This window comes from Sinocyclocheilus rhinocerous, unplaced genomic scaffold (assembly GCF_001515625.1).
Source record: "Sinocyclocheilus rhinocerous isolate Xijiao unplaced genomic scaffold, SAMN03320098_v1.1 scaffold873, whole genome shotgun sequence".
Lineage (NCBI taxonomy): Eukaryota > Metazoa > Chordata > Actinopteri > Cypriniformes > Cyprinidae > Sinocyclocheilus > Sinocyclocheilus rhinocerous.
Window position 1 is genome coordinate 518,754 of NW_015655580.1, and position 15,222 is coordinate 533,975.

The following is a 15,222-nucleotide window of genomic DNA, read 5'->3' on the forward strand; positions in this document are numbered from 1 at the left end:
TTTTTTTTTTTTTTTTACTGTAATCTCTTTCCGAGTTTCACACTGTGATTCATCTTCTGTTAGTGATTCTGACTGGGGCTCCAAGCATTTCAAAGGCATTGGGATGGTATTTTGTACAAAGGAGTTCATCTAAAATAGATGATTTCCTGTTTGTCCCTTCATTTTTTTCCTCTCTGCTTTTTCTTATTTTGTCTGATCTATTTCCATGTGAATAATGTGAATAACCATGTTTTTCAAAAAATTGCATACTCCATTATTTTTTTTCTTTTGACAGTTTGAATGTATTGTTCATTATGGGTGCACTGCTTTGAATAAAAACATCTTCTAATAAATAATAATAAATAAATGTAAATATATATATGTGTGTGTGTGTGTGTGTGTGTGAGTCTCAAGTCTTCCTGTGCTCTACACAGGCCTCTGACGTCTGGCCTCCTCCCTGCTAATAGTAATAACCCACCTTCTCCCTGCCCCCATTTATCTGTCTTGCCCTCCGAGAAAAACCCAGTAGGAGAGTTCAACAGATAATTATCCTACAACTCTCTTGTACTCTACGCTGAAAACTATTAAAAACTAAATTCAATTAAAATCCTTTGAAAGTAACAAGTTACAAAATTGGAATTGCTGTAAAAAAGGAGGGGGAGGCTGGTGGGTTAAAGCAATTATCAAGACATCCACTAGGTATTTGTCTGTGGTGGACAGCTAATGGCTTTGCATTTATAAAAGGCTTAATGGCCAAAAGCGGCACAATGCAAATTCCTCTGTTAATTTTCTAAAAAGCTTCGTCTAAAGCCACCCATCGAGCAATAAATCTGATTATGGAAATGAACCAACACCTACATGTGTCATGTTTATCCTAAAGGGTGGATTAGTAGCCAATGATATATTCATGCTTTGTCCTCCTCCGACAGCCATTCAGATAAGTAAATAAGAATTCCACAGTGAATTCTGATGATCTCAACAAAGTAATAAGCTTTGCTGCCTAACGGCAATACCGGAACTGTCTCAAGTGCTTCCTGTACTAACATATATAATCAAGGAGACAGTCATGATGAGTGTAATTGATTGTGCTATTAAGCTATTGTGTGTGTGTGTGTGTGTTCAAGCACAGATTACATTTCAATCATTGAAGGTCAGTGTTGGCTCATCATCTGCTTACATTAGCAGACTGAGTGTCTCTCTGGAAGATATTTCCATTATGGTTAAACCCCCACAATTTCCTGCTGTTTTGTGAAAAATGCTGTACTATTGTTCAGGTCTGACTGCATTTGAAGCCCTATGTGTTAAGCCTTGAGTTCAAAAGCAGACAAAACCATTGTCAATTAAATTTTCAACTAATTATCTTACATCTAGTGTTTCATCCCTTGCAGCAATTCAGCATGAGAGAGGAAAATAGAGAAAATGAAAGATCCAGGGCCAGACAGACAGAGCGAGTGTGCATGGAGGACAGAGGAGGGGACACCAGGGACAGGGTTTGATCCAGACAGAGCTTCAGGCAGACCGTCTAAACCCACCTCTTTTATCTTCATCAAAAGAATTCATCAAGCTCACAAAAAATCAGAATGTAAAAGAAAATATGACTTTACTCCAGATATAGAAGAGGGTTAAAGATAGAAAGAAATGAGGACGCTAATAAGGTCTATTAATTGTGGTTATCTCACCAATGTTTAACTGCTAATAAACTGATAAGGATCACTTTTACTTAACAGCTGAAGCATGACATTATGTAACAAAATATATTGCTGTTGTGATGGGGATGTTCATAAGAGTCACAGAGCTGTGTACTGTGGAAGAAATGTAAACAGGTGTAATGCAGATATAGATTCAGGCACCAAACCGCTGAAGTGATTGACACAGCTTTCATCCCCGACAAGCTGATTTAGTTGGCACTGAAATTATGTCACTGGAATTCTTCCTGTCTATATTTATAATATTTATTAATTTATAAGCAGATTTTCGAGCTGTTTTAATGACCTTGGAACATGAGAGATTTTGCTAAGTCATGGTAATGCTAATTCTTATATGGAAAAAAATAAGCAGTACAAAATACTTGCTCTTTAATGCACCACTATTGAACTTGGGGCTCGCTTGTGTTTTAAATTTGTAATATTAGGTTATCATAAATTGCTACATAAGAGTTTTGAGCTGGCTAAGGGATCATGTTCAGCCTACCTCTCACGTCGGCTGAAAACCTGGCAGAGTGTCGAGAAACAAAAAGCTTCAACTCCTGGTCCAGGTTACAATCAATCAGGTTTGTGTCCCATGACCGAATTCCTGCAAACCAGAGGGAAAAGTGTGAAAACACGAAAAGTGTTGCACTTTTTACAGATCATGAAGAGATCATGAACATACTTTACTGTACACTGGATCAGTCTAAAAGGGGAGGTATTCAAATCAAAATCAGATTGGGTTTCAGATCTTTCCTGTATATTGAATTGAAGACCAGTGTCACTAAATTCACGTAAGTAAATGCCATGCTCTGTTGGTTTACACCCAAAAGTCAATCAATGTATGGAAATATCTATGAAATGTTCTGAGACTGGACGTCTGTGCTAATTCTCTTTATGATCAATGGTTAGCCAGAAGAGAAATTTTGTGTTGAAGAGGACATTTCTCGAAAATTAGAATGTAGTGCTATCTGCCTCTGAATGGTAAAACGTTAAGAAGGTTGTTCACACGGTTCATGACAAACATGAGCATGATACTTACTCCCCTCATGGGATCACAAAAGAATATTTCTCCTAGCTATATTTCCTCTACCACACACAATTCATACTGTATGCCTTCAAGGCAAGTATAATAATATACTGCTATTACAATGGTGACTTTATGGTTTCCCTTATGAAGCACTGCTTTGCTTTTTTTCACCTCCATTTCTGGCTTGATTATTTGGTTGTTTAAAATTTAGAAGATGCCAGATCTCGTTTACTCACAAAGTTCCACAAAACAATTGCACAGGTATTGTTTGATTTAATTTCAGTGATTAATACAATACAAAAAAGTAGTTTTGTTTATTACAGTAAACAGCAGTAAAACTTCCAGTAAAGTGAATCTTGTAACAAGTAAATCTAAGAAAAACCGTGCATTGTTCAGTATCATCAAAGTGATGATATGAATGATTCATGAGTGAGCCTATGCCTACTGGAAATAGCCTATAGGGCAGTTCTATCTACACATCACAAAACTTTTAATTAATAGCGTTTTATTCAGAAGTGCAATACATTTTTAAGCCAATACATGTAAATGTAGCCTATAGTATTTTGTAATGTAAATTATAATTAGATTATAAAGACTTGTTTATAAGTTAAATCATGGCTGCATTGCAACAAGCTCAAAGGGACACATACAATTAGGCTACAATAAACACCCTTACTAATAAGATGTCATTAAAAACGCAATATGTGCCTACATAGGCCTATTATTGGATCAATTAGATGTAGGAACACGTGACTACATAATTCGGAGCAGGCGAATCTGTTTATATATATATATATATATATATATACAAACCGTTGAACAGAACCGGTTCGCGGAAATCAATCGAGTCCCACTACTAACTGAAACGCCCTTTTTGGCAGGAACGCGGGGCCCTTCTGACTTTCCGTAGGGACTGCAGTGCGGACCGCGCCACGCCTACAAGCCGGTGTCGTAGGCTACTAGAAAGGAGTGAGTATGGAAATAAATCGGGATGCGCAGCCAGCAACAATGTCTGTAGGTCTGGTGAAGTGGACAAAAGTTATGGCTTTTGCCATGCAACGCCACTTTTGCTAGTTATACAATACAGTTAGCTATTTAATACGATTAACTCATTCAGTGATAAACTGAATTAATTATTTACTGAAAATAACTCTCGTGGTTATTTAAGGTGATTCCCGCATGAATCGCAAAAACAAGATAAGAAGATAGTAAGAAAAACACGAGCTAAGGAAACAAAGAACTGGCGCGCCACATCAAAAATCCACGCAAACCCAAGGTGATGGTGCACATCATGACTGCAGAGCCGATCGATGCTCCATATAACGACCCTCCACCCCGCAAAACAAGCGATGCGCCTTATTGATCGACAGACTATAAATATGCATGCTGAATCATCCTAGCCCACGACAAAAGTCAGACACTAAAGTTCGTCATATGACCAAAAACAACATCTGGATCATCAGATAGAGCTGCACGCCCTGCGAAAACAGTGATGGTGCTGATGGTGATGGTGCTGATGTCTTTGGGAAACGGGGTGGCGCGATGCGATGGCTTTGATAAGACATGCATTGCACTCGCCAGTTACTAACAGGGAGGGGCTGCGCTACAGTTTCCATCCTACATATTCTCACAACAAAGAAATCCAATAAAATGATGCATGGAAAGTTTCTTGCAGTCAGCAGAAATGTGTGGCTAGATTCCCCCATTCAAAACACCTATAGGCTATTCAAGGTTAGACTATTGAACTTGAAAAGGCAACTGCAGAAGGCATACGCGTCCAGGCATAATTTAAAACAGATTCATGGCATAAATAGCACTAAAGCACTGCACGTTATTCGTGTCAGCTGAGCTACCTTTCTCAATGTCCGCAATGGCACACTTCAGATGCTCGTCGGTGACCAGCTCCCCGATGACCACCAGCAGGTAATATTTGCCCTCGTCGAAGTGATGTGTCGAGGCCGTGGGTGATGCCGTGTTCCTGATGCTACTGACACCTCCGAAGGGTGCTGGAGGATCTACAGTATCAACTAGCGTCGCCATTCTTTCAGACACTCGGCTCTCTGTCCGGCAACCTGAAGTGAGCTGCTCTCTGAAGCCGTGCAGCGGGCGTAGAAGGAGTGGCCCGGGCTTTTATATCCTCAGACTGTGTGTCATAGTGATGAGGAACCGCTGCTGCCTCCTCTCATCCAGCTGATGTCATGCAGCAAATCATAAAACTGCGCGAGACCAATCGGAACGTTGAAAAGCGTTACATAATTAAAGGATGTCCAGGATTTAGCGTTAACGTTGGACTAACTTGTCGACATGTGGATTGCGCGTCAATATCCATAAAAGTTCAGCATTGACGACATAAAACAGCCATACCAATGAAGTTATTTGAAAATGAATAGGAAAACATGTCAAAACAGCGACTCTATAGCCTATTTCTAAAGTATCTCAATAATACAACATAATTCATATTTAGGCTACAAGTATTGATATTCTTTATATTTTGAATAAACTTTGCAGGAGTAATATCGTTTTTATGAGTTCCCAATCTCACATTTGGGCTGCCGTTTTCTTTGCACTGGGTTGTGTATTTCACAAAGTTTGTCTTAAGCATGTCCATTTACACATTTCACTTCCACAAACAACAACAAAAAGAAAAAAAAAATGTGTGTGTATATATATATATATATATACTGTATATATACAGTATATATATTATCATAAAGAAAAGACTATTTTATTTAGCCTAGTGACATTATTTGCATAAAATAAGCCCCTTAATTCTCATTAATGTGGAAAGAATGATATATAAATTATAAAGCATTGATAGGCTACATCAGTGGTTTTGTTGTACTTAATTTATGAAGCAAAATAGTTGAAAATAATGTCACCATGTTGAAACGAATAGTGCTAAAATAGGCTTTATTATTGTATTTTTTCTGTTTTTTTTTGTTTTTTTTAAATATTACCTGGACATGTTTTTGACAGGTGAAATTCACCCATAGTAGTCAACATTTGAAGTGGATCAAAAAAGTTCATCAAAGTTGTCCTAAGACAAGAACGGGGATTGTTTTGGTTTTAGAACAACTTTGATGAAAGGTTTTGATCCACTTCAAATGTTGTGGATTTATTACATTACATTATTTATTATATTACAGTTGTCACATACTGTAATATAACATAACTGTCACCCTCAGTTTTCATATAATTAGTCATCTTTTTACTGCAACGCTTCTCAGGTACACAAAATGGTATCTATAAAAATAATTTAATAATATATTTCCAGGAACATATTTTCTATATTTTTTGTGTTTTTATGTGCTTCTGAAAGACTAACATCTGTCTATATTTTGCTGTGCTCTTCCCACTGATGCAGAAGAGGGTGTTCCTCCTGGTCCCGTCTTGATGATGTCATTTTAGGCAGAGTCATTGCACATATTTTACTGTCCCATTTTAAAGGTGGATGCACTGTAATACAACTGTGTCATTGGGGTTCACCTGGAGCTGTGCGGCAGATTTTGTGCATTTAGCACTCATACGCAGGTTACTGCTGTATATAAGATCGATAAACACACCAATTTATGTATTTGTACTTAAGTTTATGTTGATTCAGTGTTATTTTCATTCGTGATTGTTAATGGCAAATTTGTTTTGTCATGTCACAAGCTAGTTTTATGAACTTTTGTTTTGCATTTCCTGCAGCTGTTTCAAATGAACCTGTTATCTACAGTATGTAAATATTTCTGTAAGATAAATCAGCGTGTCAGTCACTGCAGTTTTGCGCACTGGAAGTGGGGCATGATTCAGCACATCAAACATTCAGTATATTACATCTGGAAAAGTGGAAGCCTGTTTTAAATAATTTATAAGACCACATGTGAACCAGTCAGAGGTGTTTTTGTTAAATGTAGTGTGATAATAAAGTGTGGAAGGGTGCGTGATGTACAGTGACAGAATGGAATATGCAAGAAGAAGTGAAATGTTAATATTGTTAGTTGAGGTGTTGATACTGAAAGTATGTGTAACCACATGATTTTGTATTTCTGTAGGCTATGGTGCTAGTCAAAAGAGAGAGTGTTCAAATTTAAAACAGAATTAGAAGATTACGTTTCCTTGAGTCAATAAAGGGGAATGAAATCGGAATAGAGTGAAGGAAGAGAATGAAATCATTTTAGCAACAATTATGTTAAGTGGTGTCTGTCATGACAATGACATTTGTTGCCATGGTAGCTGTGCCATGGGACCACAGTCAGCCCATCACTGCATGGGGCACAAGATTAAACAATCATCATTGCTATGGAAATGCCCAGTCTGGCATATGAGTGACCGGTGACAAAATATGATATGGTCATGTTTGATCAGTTTTTCTAACAACTAAAAATTACACAGATGTGCTTACAAATGTACTGTCTTCTATAATTTTATTCAATTTTAAGTATTTCTTCCACACTGATATTTACAGTAAACCATTTACTGTACGAAACTCACATACTTTCTTACAACACATGGCAAATAATGTCATAGTTAGCTCCAACACAGGTTATTCCTAGATGAGGATTTATAACAACTTTTGGTTTGGAATTAACAAAGGAATGAAGAGCAGAGCTAGTCTTATTCTGGCAAATCCTTCTGTGTACTAGACACTAACTCAACAGGGGGCACTCTGAGTGTATAAGCACATACCCTAATGCCCACATGCTCCCATTATGCTCCGAGTTTTGTGAAAGACACACACACAGCAACTTATCTAAGCAGTCTTGTGGCAGCATTGTAGTCAAATGCACCTGAAAATAAAATGATCTCAGTGTAATTATTGTGATTAACAAAACATGACATTATGTCAGCCTGTGAAAAGCAGCAAATTACAGGAAAGTCTGTTTTCCTCTGCAGGGCAAGCAGGAAAACAGTATAGCAGCTTGACAGTTTTTGGACTGAATAAGTGTGTGGTGTTTTGATGAGTCAGAAGGACCTCCCACTGACCTGTCTCTACAGAGTGCCTTGCTCTGTCTGAGTCTGCCATCTACACAGTGGTACACACTGTCTGCCTGTCATATTAACAAGCACTATAAATGGGTCAAATAAGGTAAAAGATGGAAAATATAAAATGCAGTTAAAGAGCAATTATAGAGGTGTAAGATAATTAATATAAAATAATATTTTGAATCACTGTCATTATCCAATACATTCCACATTTTTTAAAGATGAAAAGAGGTTTGGGTTCAACAATGCAAATGTAACGTTTCATTTACACTGTGAAAAAAGGACACATCTGGGTTATTGTAGTTAACTAAAACTAAAACCATAAAAAGTGTTACTTAAAATAAAATAAATGTTAACTGAAATAAAATAAAATAAAATATAGCAACCTTTTTATTTCAGCAAGCTGACAAAGGTCATTTCTCATTAGTTCAAACTGATGTACTCAAATAATTAAAACTAAAACTAAAATTATTATTTTTTAATTATACAGGCAAAAGTAAACAAAAAATGTAAAAAAAACCCCCCACAACATTATATGTACACACATATACATACATATTTGATCCATTTTTTTTTTTATTGGTGTAATCAAATGTTGTCAGGTTGATTCTGTCATAAATAATATTTTGGATAAAACCAGTTAATTTTTAAAAAACTTTATGAAGCAACATTACTATGCATTACTATTATGAACATATTTTTACTATGCATATTTTTCATACAGAAAATGTTTACTATGTATTATGCACAATATGTATACTAATGGAAACAGAAAGAAGTTTTCTATTAGGCTATTTCAAACCACAGCATGATTATCTGTGGACCTCTAAACGTGATCTGTTCAAGAATCAGAATGTAATCAGAATTGTGCTCCCCCCTAGTGTTCTGATGAGGTGTCACACAATGCCACAGCGTATTTATAATTCCTCGTTGGGCTTGTACTTTTCACGGCTTCTACAGAATTAGCCTACAAATCCTGCCCTTAAACAAAAATACTTAGTGGTCAGTTCAAAACAAGCACAAGATAATGTGTTTGATCATTCCGGGTGCATATATTTCTTTAATTATTAAAATACATCAGTTTCTTATAGCTGTACATTTTGTGAATTGTCATCTCCTGAGTCCTAGCCTACATGTCTATAGTTCAAAGAGGCTTCAGATTATTATTTATTCAACATGAAATGACAATACTATTGCCTGCAAAATATTGCCTGACCAGTCATAACTGTATTAGCCTGTCTTATGAATGGTGGGACGTTTTATTAATGCTCCACAAGGTGTCACTATCATTCTATCTTGCACGTTCTCCTCTTATGAGTCCTTATTCAAGCACATAGGCCTAGTGATTCGGGGGCTTACGGTGAGCCGTCGTCAAATCAGACTCAGATTCTCTTTGTCAGTAGGCAGTACCTTTAACTACATGTCTGAACAGCCTTTGTTTGTATAAAGGGGATGTGTCATGAGTCATGTTTTATCCAGTCAGTTTATGGCTCTTTTAAAAGAGCTTTTTACTGAGGATAAGGACGCACCTCTTTAGCTCATCTACGGTTTTAAATTAGCCATGAAGTTAAATCTTTTAATTTGCGAATCGTCATGGGTATGTCAAATGATACCCTCATCACTCTTCACATAGTGCCAGACTCCTTGAATAATGATTGGCCTATTCATTATTGCTCAATAGCCAAAGTTTAAAACACTTACATAAGAAAAAAAAAAAAGAAAAAAAAAGAAAAGAAAAAGGTGATTCAGTTTTTTTTTTTTTGCCATTGTAGAAGATTTAAAAGTTTGCCACCCATGATCTAAATAAAAAATATTTTACATTTCTGGTTAAATTTATTTTAAAGGCCTGGAACTATTCGGCTGCATCTAATACTTTTGTACTATCTAGTAGGCCTAGGCGAAAAATAGTACTAGTAAAAAGAGTACTAGCCTATGCCCAAATTCAATGCAACTGACGCTGGTAGATCACTTGACATTTGTAGTACAAGTTAATTACATTCATACTACATACAGAACATACTTTTGTTGCGAAGGTTGCGAAGAAGTACCTCAGACAGTATTTCAGATGCATCTTTTGTCTGCAATGTTTCTAGACAACCCATGTCCATTCCTATTTCATAATCAATTGATGATGTTCAAGGCATGATCACTCAAATGTGTGGACATTTGTTTGTCTCTGTGATAATCAAGCCAGTTAGCCTGATTGAATCTTATTAAATCATATCGAATGGAATTCACATTAAGTACGTTTAGATGTGCACTTATAATTGAGTTACAGGCTTTTGCATAGTTGAGCTGCAGCCTTCATCTGTCTGTCCAAGTGTAGCCTACATGACACATTTATTTCAATATTTGAAGGATTAAATAAACGTTGTGCATCAACTCTTGCTCGGAGCATGCTAAACAATGACGAACTACAATCGTTTTGCATGTTTTAGGTCCGTTGTGTCACCTACATACCACACAATTTTAGCCAATTTTCCACTTGGCGACAGTCTATAGACAGCCAACAAAATTCTAAAATCAAAGTCAAATCAGTGCTTGTTCATGTGAGTGATGATCGCTATATTTGAATGATCAGAGATGCGATCTGAGAGAAGAAAACTGTATGTGTAGTGTGAAAAGAACAGCAATCTGATGAAAGTCGGGTAGTGTACTGGTGACATTAGTTTATATATATATATATATATATATAAAAAAAAAAAAGACTGATACGATTTTAGTCAGACAAAAGTGCGGCTTTTAAATACAAATAGGCCTACATTTTTTAATAATTAAGTGCCATGATTTTATCCTTATCTGTTTCTATTTGATTTCTCCAGAATTCTCCAATCTGCTTGTAAGCACAAGTCCTAATCTCTGTTGCAATAAAGTAAGCACTCAATAAGGAAAAGTAGGCTATCTATGAAAAGCATTGATCGGGTCTCCACGCCAGATAATAAGTAGGATCCAGCCCCGGACGCTAGATCCCGTTAGAAAATATCAGTTTGTCCAGTAACACAACAACTAGTCAGCAGAGCTGTCGATACCCAAACCCTGTTAACAGCAAGTCTTGTCTGGTATCCAAAAATACCCAAAACGAGTGTTTAACAGTCTTCTGTCAGTCAAGAAGTTGACCGAGAAAAGTCAGAGAAGAGCAGAAGCAGGAGACGAAGTGATAATAGTAAAAAAGTAACAGAGTTTATTGAACAATCTTAGCTGCGTATGTCCAAACTTCGTCTGCAGCACAAATTCAACATGTACTGTTATACCAAAACTGCTTCACAGCAACATCCCATAAACCTTGGGTTTCCATAAACATTCCCCATTATCTATCTCTTATTCATACATACAAAACAGTTCATGAAACCCCACAAGCATGAGATTGAACAACAAAGGAAATGCACAAGCAAGGTAAAAATGAATAAGAAATATAAAATATAAAATGTAGAAACAATAAATGAATAAACAATAAAAATACTTAAATGATATAATGATAAATTATAAAAAATAATCAAATAATAAATCATGTGAATGACTAATGATTATAAAATTAATATGTGAATAAATGATTATAAATTAATTAAAAAACGTGAAAATTAAAAACACAACACCACACACAATTTGCATGTGAGGATCTAAGGATCCTTCAGCATTTACACATCCAGTAACTAAAGCTGTGGTCTCATGATAACAGCAGACAGATGTTTTTGTACTACTAACAGTAAGTGAAGTCCCTGAAGATTTCCCTGAAGTGCTTCCAGAAGAGAAGGACTCTAGTATTTAAACACATGAGCTCAGCTAATGCCACCACAGACTTGTTGCCTCTAGTCCAGAATACTTGTGTTACTCATAGTATTAACCCTTGTATTTTTTAATATTCAGTAAAACCTCTTCTCGTGTTCAGTAATGATGCTTGAATGGAGACAGTTTACAGTTTTACAATACATTTTACAATGAATTTAATGTAAGCATGGCTCTGATCAGCATAAGAAATTGTGCAATTTCCTCTGTTATTTTTGAAGGACATCCAATAAATTATACTATTGTACGACATTCAGTATCATTTACAGACATTTTTTAAAAGAAAACATACAGTTGTGATTTATTGCCCTGCACACTTCCACTTGATCACCATCTATAGCAAGTCCACAACACGTTACTCATGAATGAGGATAATTATGATTGTGATAAAGTATCCCCTCCTAATACATAGAACAGAACATCCATAAGGGAGATATTAGTAAAAACAAACAACATGACGCCAGTTTTAAAAACTTTCTCTGCTGGCTATATTTACAAAGGGCTTTACATCTTATCGCCAGTTTATCAAGGTAAAATAATACATGCTTTCTATGACATGAAAACCCATGCAAAATATTTTTTGTTTATATTGTGGAATATCACTCATCCAAATTTAGCATGAAAAGCTTTTCAATAGGCCAAAGTTGTACTGCAATTTGTAAGAACATTGAGGATCAAAGTGCTGCTCCATTAGCAAAGCGGTACAAGTACATTTGTTACTAATAGGCAAAGCATCAGCAGGTCTGGACACAGCACACACACACACACACACACACACACACACACACACTCATAAGGAGATCTCACTGTTCCCACACTAGTTAGTCTGAGCTGGAAAGCACAGTGTGTTAAGTGTGTTGTTTACGCAAAATCAAAATAACGGTTACAATTTTTTAATTGCCATTCCTCTATAATCTCAAGACAAGACTTTCTATATAGCAGTTTGTTTTGTCAAATATTTTAAATATAAAGCTTGTGCAGAACATATGGAACACCTACCTAGAGACTTCATGTGCTGGTGAGAGAAACATCAACCAGCTCAATTCAAGAAGGACTTGCAACACATCTTCAGTCTAATCTACCATAAACATCCCTTCAACTCACTAATGATTGTCTTTTCATCAGCTATTATTTCTTATTGGCTGCCCTAATGAGCTAGAATTAGACTACCATTTAAACCGAAAACCTTAGTTACAATCTGCTGCCATTTTACAAATGCATTCCTACTAACAAACCACGTTTCCAGTATTACACCTTTTCAGAAGAAAAAAACAAACAAAAACAAATCAAAACATAAAACAGTTACCAGTAAATGACACACAATACCTGCTATTTATTCAATTCAATTCAAGTTTATTTGTATAGCGTTTTTCACGATACAAATCGTTGCAAAGCAACTTTACAGCAAATTAAGTTTCTACAATATTTAGTGGTAGCTTATCAGTGGTGACTGTCAGTTAATGTACATATGGCAGAAATGTACGGAAAAATCAATTAAAGACGTAATCAAACAGACGATGAACACTATTAACAGCAATTATTATATGATGCAATCAAACTTATAGCAAAATTTGGTAGTTCTGTATGTTGTTTATCATCATATTTATCATATCATATTTATCATAATCACAATCTGGTACTGCCTGACCACCACATATCTTGCCAGTTATTCATGTAACAGTGTGTTAAACTGCCTATAGGATTAAGCTCTTAACAGATGATTGATTTAATGGGCATCACTGCTGAATTAATAGCACCATGTCAGCTTCTGTTAACACTGGCACAATGCTTTATGCCAAGCATAAAGTATGCTCGATTTCAGACTGAGCATATTGGCTGCCAATGTGTCTCCCACTATGGCACCTAAAAACACACGGCCTGCTTAAACAAACAAAACATGTGTGCACAGATACACCCAACTACACATTCAACTCACAGTTCAGTCATAGGCATTAGATCGGGAAATCTTGCGAGACTAACTGGTCTCAACAGCTGAGAACATTTGCCATTTGCAAAAGCCCACATTCCTTAAAAGTTAGCTGTGAACTGAGACATTACATGTGGATTTGGTTGTGGGTGGCCTCATATGTGTGGTGAGCGGGAATCGTTCAAAATTTCAGCCAAATTGTAATGAGATCATTGACCCCTATTGATGATAGCATGTAGAGCAGTGGTTCTCAACCCGCGGCCCGTCACGAATTCAAATGCGGCCCACCATGCTGAACACAATTTAAAAAAATTACTTTCAGTTTTACAATTCATTTTAGTTTTTACATTAATTTTAGTTTGCGCGGAGAGTGGCAGCTGAAGCGCGCTTTGCAGGACAGAGAGACGCCAGCGCGATCACTTGCGTTTTCTTTCAGTGGATACACCGTCATTTTTGCTCATAAAGGTAAGAGTAATACATCATTCGTAAATAATATTTAGGCTATAATATTATAAATCAGGTTGGTTTGTATTGCTGACGTAATATGTAAATAGCGAGACTTGCACTTGGACCATAGCGCGGCCCGGTGGAAAAAAAGGTTGAGAACCACTGATGTAGAGTATGGCAGGCCTTTGTTCGGGGGAAAGACCGTCTCACTAACTAAAGTTTGGAAGAAAGTTGGGACACTTTAATTTCTCAGAAACACTATTATGTACACTCAGGGGCGCCATGAAGAAATTTGGGCCCCCTTCTTCCTGATGAATGTGTGTGTGTTTGACGTATATAAAAGAAATTGAAAGACACCGAATAAGAAAATGAAATAATTTATTACTTATAATTTCAAATAACATTGAAATATTTTATTTCAAGTAACGAAAATGTTTTTAAGGTTTTAATTTTAGTTTAGTTTTAGTTATATAACCGTGCTTCTGCCTATCGTTGCAGTTTTAACTAGGCTACTATACAACCCTTATTATTTATTTCATTGTTTTTTTAATCATCATTACAAAAATAATTTTTAACAGTTACAATTATTTGTAATTATTTGTTTGTTGTATTTATTTTCCTTTCTTTTCTCAGTACGATATTACAATCTAGGCAGTAGCAATAAAAAAACACAAGCGGCTAAACACCGCAACAAGCTTAACTGAATTAGCGGAACAGAAGTTTTAACTCTACAGTCTTATTATACATTAAAAAAGAACTGGTAGCCAGCTAAATTAAGAGTTTCTTGTCCTAAACTTTTCAGGCATAAAGGTAACATACAATTAAATTTGAACACGTCTTGTTTTCATGCTTGCCCATTTTTCTAACATTTCATCAAAGGCCGTGGATCGTGCAACTGCGTGCTCTATAGTGCCAGATCAGATCGCAGATAATTTTTTATAAGTTTTAGTTTACTGAATGACCTCTCTGCAGAGGCCACTGTGACATGCATAAGGAACACTCTTAACGCAACAACCAAATTCGGGAATAATGATTCAAGGTTTCTCTGAAGAACATTGTTGCATAGCATCTTGCGGATTCTTCTAAATCCTCCTTTGACATTTCACTCATTTGCAAAATGAAACGAAATTTCTCTGAATATTCCCCAGATTTTCAAATCTGGTGTTGAGTTCACTGCTTATGGTGTCATACGCATTACATAAACACCGTTTGTTTGAAATGAAGTTGGGCGTCCTGGTGCCCTGCCTGGTTTATAGGGTGGCCATATTTTAGTTTTCCAAAAAGAGGACAGTGAAAAGCAAGGTTCGTGGGTGGGGCTTCGCCTAACAGTATACATAGCAAGGTTTTGTTGCTTATTTTGTTTTTATAATAAATAAAAAGAAAACAAGTAGAAAGAATAGAAA

The 15,222-nt window shown here is 36.2% G+C and overlaps 1 protein-coding gene and 1 long non-coding RNA gene across 2 annotated transcripts in view; one reads left to right on the plus strand and one right to left on the minus strand.

Annotated features, from left to right (window-relative positions):
• The window catches only part of LOC107718657 (electromotor neuron-associated protein 1-like), a 14,333-nt gene extending 9,452 nt beyond the window's left edge, over positions 1–4,881 (minus strand). Inside the window, exons 1-2 of the mRNA XM_016525849.1 lie at positions 4,548–4,881; positions 2,170–2,271 (exon numbers count right to left, since the gene is read on the minus strand). Of these exons, the coding sequence (XP_016381335.1) occupies positions 2,170–2,271; positions 4,548–4,734 (289 nt within the window). The 5' untranslated portion in view covers positions 4,735–4,881. The remainder of the gene's footprint in view (positions 1–2,169; positions 2,272–4,547) is intronic.
• Positions 4,882–10,760: 5,879 nt separating this feature from the next.
• Positions 10,761–15,222, plus strand: part of LOC107718664 (uncharacterized) — a 19,067-nt gene continuing 14,605 nt past the window's right edge. The window contains exons 1-2 of the long non-coding RNA XR_001637438.1: positions 10,761–10,825; positions 14,699–14,701. This is a non-coding gene — a long non-coding RNA (uncharacterized LOC107718664). The remainder of the gene's footprint in view (positions 10,826–14,698; positions 14,702–15,222) is intronic.